Consider the following 7,821-nt stretch of genomic DNA (forward strand, 5'->3'; position numbering starts at 1 on the left):
GGACAAATTATATAATTCAAATGTTATTAAATTTATCTCCAACAGAACTTTACATACAGGATAAACAGACACAGGATTTCAAGTAACTTATGATACAGTCCATTGTCCATTTTAAAAATATGCAGCTTTCACCCACAAAAAGCAATGAAAGGCAATTATTTTCTTTTATACTGCATAAAAGCTAGATAGAACTTTGATGTAAATTTATTTCATTGTTAATTCAGATGTTGAAGCTGGGAGGCACAAAAGTTCACAGTTAAAGATGCAAACAAGAAGCTGCTTCTGTTTCTCAGATACAAAATGGAGACCTCCATTCATGTCTTTTACAGGGGTATCACATACTTGATTCTCATACCAGGTCACTTCTTCTTCTTGCCTTTTCCTTTTTTACTTCCCTCTCCTTGCTGAAGACTTTGGTCACCACCTCCTGTTTTTTGTGTCCTTGTTTTTAGTTTAGGTATCATTTCCGCTGCATACAACATTACTGACTTACCTAGGAACCAGAAGTTAGGCATAGTGTATAATACGAGAAATAAGACATAAAAAGTCATTAACTTGAATATCATAAAGTCGGGAACACCATTACCATATTAAGAAAAGAGGAAGGAATTAAACCAAAAAAATCCAATGACTATGGAGATAATGACTCAGTTAAGTGAGGGCCCCTGCTGGAGAAAATGAAGTACTGAGATTGAGAACAATGCTTATAGTATCTAAATGAACAAAATCAAAATTTCAAACACCAAGTCTGAAAGAAAAATTTTTATCTTGGTCCTACTAACTGGCTTAAAGATCAAAGGAAAATATGTGTAAAAATAACTTGGAAACATAGAGTCAGAGTATCAATATATCTTCAAGCTACAAAACCACATGGTTTATGTATTAATAAAAACTAAGGGTCATTAAGCTATTAACAGATACTACCCATATGCTTGGGGAGCTCTGGTACCATAGTGCTTAAGGCCCTTGACTGCTAACCAGAAGGCTGGTGGTTCAAATCCACCGGCCACTCCTCGGAAGGAAGGTTGGGCAATCTACTTCCGTAGTGATACCGCCTCAGAAACACAAGGAGGGGTTGCCATGAGTCAGGTCTGACTCGATGGTACATAACAAAAACAACAACAACAACCCATATGCTTGGATGATCTATGCATATTTGCACCCCTGCTCTTTGTACCTGCCACATGAAAACTCCATCTCCAATAGTTGCCTTCCTTATCCCAACTCACCAGGCTCCTCTGCATTTTCCTTTTTACTATCTTATGTTTTCTTACTGGAAACTCAATATACCATTTGTTCAACCTCAATTTTATTACTAGTCAAATCAAGTTCCCTTGCCCTATCTTTTGAAAGAAAGTGTATGTGTCACAAGTAAGGAGAGACTGCATCAGTAGCCAAAACCCTCCCAACAAGGCAGGCCCAGGACCAGATGGCTTCTCTGGTGAATTCTACCAAACATCTTTATATGTTTATTCTTTTTCTGGCTGCTGTTCAGTTGATTCTAATTCATGGTGACCCCGTGTGATTCAGTGTATAACTTCATTCCATAGAGCTTTTATGCTGTGAAAAAGTAGACTACCAGGCCTCTCTTCCGAGGTCCCTCTGGGTAGTTTTGAACCACAAACCTTTTGGTTAGTAGCAGAGAACTTAACTGTTTGCACCACCCTGGGACTCCATTATACCAAATATTTGAAGTATTAACACCAATCCTTTTCAAGCTCATCCAGAAAATAGAAAACTCATGCAACCAGCATTACCCTGATACCAAAACCAGATAAAGATAAAAGAAAATTACAGACCAATATCCCTTATGAATACAGATGGAAAAAATTTCAGAACTATTCTAACAGCATGACCAAGTGAGATTTTTCCTAGGAATGCAAGACTAATTCAAAAGAAGAAAATGAATCAATGTAACGCAACCCAATAGAATGAGGGGGAAAAGACCCACGTGACCACTTCAATTCACACAGAAAAAGCAGCTGACAAAATCCATACCCATTCATGATAAAAAATACCCAGCAAACTACAAATAGATGGGAATTTTCTCCACATGATCAAGGGCATTTATGAAAAACCCACAGCTAACATCAGATTCCATGGTAAGAGACCAAAAGCTTTCTCCCAAAGACAAGAAACAAGGTAGACACTTTTTTTTAAAAAAACTTGTACACCAACGTTCATTGCAAAATCAGTCACAATAGCCAAAAGGTAGAAATAAGCCAAGCATGTGTGAACGAACAAAAAAAATGTGCTATATAGACAATGGAGTATTATTCAGGCATTAAAAAAAAAAATTAAATTCTAATACATGCTACAACGTGAACATTTAAAATGTTATGCTAAGCAAAATAAGACAGTGATAAAAAGACAAATACTGAGTAAGTCCATGTATATGCAGTATTCAGAACAGGCAATTTCATAGAGACAGAAAGGTTAGTGGTTAGCAGGAGCTGGGGAGAGGGGAGAAGAGTTATTGCTTAAAAGTATAGTTTCTCTTTGGGGTGATGAAAAAGTTTTGGAAACAGATGGCAGGGAAAGAAAGACCTCAATATTATCTCCCTTTAGAAAAACATACTTTAGAGAAAATAAAATTTTGGGAACATCACTTTTGCTACTTCTATTCAACGTAGTACTGAAGGTTTAGCCAGAACAATTAGGCAAGAAAAATAGTAAAAAGCACATGAATAGGAAATGAAGGGCTCAAGACCACAGTTGCAGGGGACATCAAGCTCAACTGGCATAACATACTACACAAAAACATTGTTCCACATCCTACTTTGGTGAGTAGCAACTGGGATCTTAAAAGCTTGCAAGCAGCCATCTATGCCACTATGGGTTTCTTCTTGTCCAGAGCAAAGAATGAAGAAAACCAAAGATGCATGGAAAACAACTAGTCCAAGGGACTGGTACACCACGTGATCCTCAGCTTATATGACTATGAGACAAGAAGAACTAGATGGTGCCCGGCTACCACTGTCAACCACCCAGAGAGGAATCTATGTAGGAGATCCTGGATAGAATGGGAGAACAATGTGGAACAAAATTCAAAATCATTTAAAAAAGAAAAAAGGGACCAGGTTTGCTGGTCTGATAGAGCCTGATGCAACCACTGAGACTATAGCCCCTAGCTGGCCTTAAAGTCTGGAATTGAACTCACTCCCGTGGCTTCCAGCCAAACAAAAGACACTTCTTGGAGAGATCAATCATGGGAGAATAGAAGGGTTATGTATGGACAGGGAGACAGATTGGGGGGCAGGAGTCCATGGAAGGGAAGGACAGAGAGAAGAGGTTAACTATGGGGAGGAAGTGGGAGAGGAGCTGTTGCATTGTGGGAAATTGCAGTCAATGTCATGAGACAAAGTGTATGTGAGCTGCTGTACGGAAAGTGAATTTGCTCTGTAAACTTTCACCCAAATCACAGTAAAAATTAAAAAAAAAGAAAGAAAGAAAGGAAATACTTCTGCTCAGAAATTACATAATCTTGCATGTGTAGAACCCCAAAGGATCCACTAACAAATACCATTAAAGCTAATAAATGAATTCAACAAATTTGCAGGTACAAGATCAACAAACATACACCAACTGCATTTCTATACACTAGCAATGAATAACCCAACAAAGAAATGAAAACCATTCCATTTAAAATAGTATTAAAAAGAACAATATACTTAGGAATAAATTTAACCAAGTTAGAAAAAATATACAATAAAAACTATAAAACCTCACTAAAAGAAATAAAAGACCTAAATAAATAGATTGCTTTGGGTAGAACTGACATTTTCACAATGTTCAGTCTTCCTATCCATGATAGATAAAAAGCTACTTCAAGAAACCATAAAAGACCTAAATAAATAGAAAGACATTATATGTTCATGGATTGGCGAACTTAAATGTTAAGATGATAAAAATACCCAAAGTAATGTATAGATTCAATGCAATCACTATCAAAATCTCATCCTTTAAAAAAAAAAAACTCTAAAATTTCTATGGAACTTGAACAGACTCCAATTACTCAAAACAATCCTGAAAAGAACAATAAAGGTGAAGCACTCATACTTCCCAATTTCAAAACTTACTACAATGCTACACTAATCAGAACAGTGCTTTACTAGCATAAGAGCAGACAAGTAAAGGGTTGTTATGAATTGGAATCGACTCAATGGCAGTGGGTTTGGTTTTTCAGGCACTCTGAGCCGGAATCTAAGTTTCTAGTAATACCTGTCAATTGTGACAGGTTTTGGTATATAAAAAGCAAGCTACTTTAATTCTACTAAAAGCACTTAAATTGTCAGTATAAGGTTACTGTGTCAAGAAAAAAAAATTACAAATCACACAGATCAATTTTTTAAATTAGTATCTTTAGAAATAAAAAATTCAAAAATTAAAGAATAACATGCAAAGAAACACTTATATTCCCAATTTCCAAAATCAACATTAGTTTGATTTTGCCAATTTCTAAAATCAGCAGTGGTTTTTAAGGTTAAAAAAAAGAAAAAACACTATAGAGAAAAAGCTATGGTCTTCTCTCACCATCACCTTATAGTCTTCAGTCACCACCCCCTACCCACTATCAGGTAACTACAGATAGTCCTTGAGTTATGATGTATTCCAGTTACAACAAACTGCACTTGCGACTGTTGTTTTGTTTTTGTACATCTTATTATTAGTAGTAAGGAGCTCGGGTTGTGCAGTGGTTAATGCATTTGGCTGCTAACCAAAAGGCTGGCAATTTGAACCCACCAGCCTCTCCATGGGAGAAAGATGAGGTAGTCCCCATCTGTAAAAATTTACAGTTTCTGAAACCCTATGGGGGCAGTTTTACTGTTCTATAGGGTTACTATGAGTTGGAACTAATTCAGTGGCAGTGTGTTTGTTTTTGGTTATTGTAAGTAATTATTTTATGTACTATACACAATGTTGCTGCATATAATTTGCTGATGTTATCATTCTCAGATGTTCACTAGCAGATATTCAAAGATCAGATTTATAAAGATACTGATAACAAAAAGCAGTAACAATGAAAACTAAAAAAAAAAAAAAAAGAGAGAATCGCGTCATAAGTCGGGGACTACCTGTACTTTTTAAAAATTGGATATATCCCTCCAGTCCATTTAAAAAATATGTACATACATATATCAACAAATAACAGTAATATTTTATATTTAAACTTACTTAGATGGTATTACACTATGCATTTCTCTTGCTTTTTTCAATGTTGCTTTTTAGATTAAGAACAAAAATTATTATTGTCAGATCTCAAGTGTCTCTAGTATCTGAAAGATAATTAACATCTAACCATCTAATGACTTATTTTATATTCATAAGCTGGGAGCAGTAACGGATTTCCAGAGGTTCACAAAATGATATGTAAAAGTAACATATGGTATTATAATTGAGAACAGTGGTTGTCCTTGTTATGTGTGAGTGTGTTAGGAGATAAATTAACAGGTTTCATCACATTCACAAAGAGGTCCTTAACTTAAAAAAAGTCAGAACTATTCTTTACCTCTCTCCACCCAGTAGTAGCAAAATATACAGAAAACATAGAGAATGCAAATTTTGATTTTTATCTTTCAAAAAGTCCATTTTGGAAATTGTTTTTGTATTATAGAGGAATAACCTATCCCAGAACTTGATTCCTATATTTAAAAGAACTTACGTGATGGAAACTGTACAAGACAGAGGCTTCCATCTTCCTGTTTGAGCTGGACCCGGACTCTGCCCCTGTACTGAACATCACGATTCCATTCTCTAGAGTACATTTTGTTTTTCTAATATAAAAAACAAAAACAGACTTTGTTCAAGAAAGCAATGAGGTTACCATGGAAAACAATGAAGAAAGAATCACATCATACCTCAAGGAATGCATTAAGTCCAACTGCTAAGCATACATCTTGAATCTCTGTAGCTGTAGGATTTTCAACAGCCTGAAACAGTTAAAAACAAAAACACTAAACAGTTTTTAGCCTGAGGTGGATTACTGCTACACTGTAAATCCTTTCAAATCCTAGAATCAAAATCAAAACTAAGCCAAACCTTTCCCATTGAGTCCATTCCGACTCATACTGACCCCCACTGGGTTTCTGAGGCTGTAAATCTTTACAGAAGTAGACTGCCTCATCTCCCTTCTGCCGAATGGTTGGTAGGTTTGAATTGCTGACCTTCTGATTAGCAGCCAGATGCCTTACCCACTATGCCACCAGAGCTCCTTAGAAGCATAAAGTTCAATGAAAAAAAAAAGCCAGACACTAAAGAACATAGTGCAGCATTCTATTTATAAAGAGCTTAAAAATATGTAAAAGTAATATATGGTATTAGAAGTGAGAACACTGGTTATCCTTGTTATGTGTAAGTATGTAAGGGGATAGTGACTGGAAGGGGACATAGAGCAATTTTCTGGGGTGCTGATAATGCTTCTTAAAAAAATCTAGATACTGGTTACCTAGGTGTGCTCATTTTGTGAAAATTAATCAAGCTGTACATGATTCATGTGTATTTCTGTATGTAGGCAATACAAGTTTACTGAAAATGACAAATGCTAGCAAGGATGTGGGGAGATTGGCACTCTCATACATTGCTGGTGGGACTGCCTAAGGCACCTGACTGCTAACCAGAAGGTTGGCGGTTCAAACCCACCAGCCACTCCTCGGAAGGAAGATTGGGCAATCTACTTCCGTAGTGATACTGACCCGGAAACCCAAGGGGGTTGCTATGAGTTGGGTCCGACTCAACGGCACATAACAACAACAACAACAACAACAACAGAGGCTCTAAGAGCCACAGTCCTAAAGGACTGAAGTGCCAGTCACCCCCTCACCTTATTTATGGGGATGCGCCTCCCCTCCGCGATGGTCTTCTTGTTATTTAAATAAGCAGGGTAGATACAAATGAACCTGACAGAAAAAAGTACAGAAAGCACATCTGTTATCACCAGAACAGTGTTGCTCCAAATTCAGTCATCATCACGATCTCTGGTACTTACACTATTACTTACTTTTTTATTTCAAATTAAATTGCCTTCCTATTACTTAAATTACTGAAAAAGTAAACTATTTACGTAGAGAAACCAACATCACTTGCTAGAAAAGGTGTTTTTTTAAAAAAAAAAAAAAAAAGCTCATACACAAATGATAACACTGAAGTGCTCTAACTGTTCAGTTAGATAAAGCTGCCTGTTCCTCAGGCTGGAACCTACTCTCCTATACATATAAAAAGAATAGTGCTATAAACATTAAAATCTTTACAGAACCCAAAGTTCGTGGGACGACAACGAGCTCCGCGGGAGAGCCGCGGGGCCTACGCCAGGGCGAAGCTCCAGGGAGGCCGTTCCCAAAGGGGGAGGCACAGTACTGCAGTTTCGTAGCACGCCCCTTTCTTCCTCCGAACCCTCCCCAGGACCCACCTGTCCTGGTCTGCAGGGGACCGCGTAGCGGCGCAAGCCATTTCCAAACCGGACGGCACAGCGTCAGCTCGGAACTCATACAGAGATTACCGGCCGGAACTCCGCGCTGAGAAACAGCCGAGACCGCCCAGTCTTCCGGCGGAAGTCCTACTCTACGACACGCTTGCGCGTCCACGGCTTTTCACAGCCGGCTTGTTCTGGCACCTATAGCTGGTGGACGCGTGTAGAGAAGATCTCAGCGATCTTCAGGACCTGAAAGCTTCTGATTCCTTCACTTCTCAGACCCGCCTACAGGGGGTTTTAGGCGAACGCACTGTCGCTAAAACAAATGATTTTTCTTGTTGTCGCTCCCGCATTTTCACAGAGATTGGATGGCGTTATGAGGACTCGCCCTAAAGCAAGAAGTCTGCGCTGCA

At 38.0% G+C, this 7,821-nt stretch overlaps 1 protein-coding gene across 1 annotated transcript; it reads right to left on the reverse strand.

Moving 5' to 3' along the window:
• Window positions 1-359: 359 nt before the first annotated feature.
• On the reverse strand, window positions 360-7,446 carry SRP19 (signal recognition particle 19). The gene is made up of 5 exons (XM_007947576.1): window positions 7,406-7,446; window positions 6,821-6,896; window positions 5,859-5,930; window positions 5,663-5,774; window positions 360-493 (listed from the first exon to the last, which is right to left on the reverse strand). The coding sequence occupies exons 1-5, from the start codon at window positions 7,444-7,446 to the stop codon at window positions 360-362; spliced, it is 435 nt and encodes a 144-aa protein (XP_007945767.1).
• Window positions 7,447-7,821: the final 375 nt, after the last annotated feature.

This window comes from Orycteropus afer, unplaced genomic scaffold, assembly GCF_000298275.1.
Source record: "Orycteropus afer afer isolate SDZICR_OR568_19922 unplaced genomic scaffold, OryAfe1.0 scaffold00191, whole genome shotgun sequence".
Classification (NCBI taxonomy): domain Eukaryota; kingdom Metazoa; phylum Chordata; class Mammalia; order Tubulidentata; family Orycteropodidae; genus Orycteropus; species Orycteropus afer.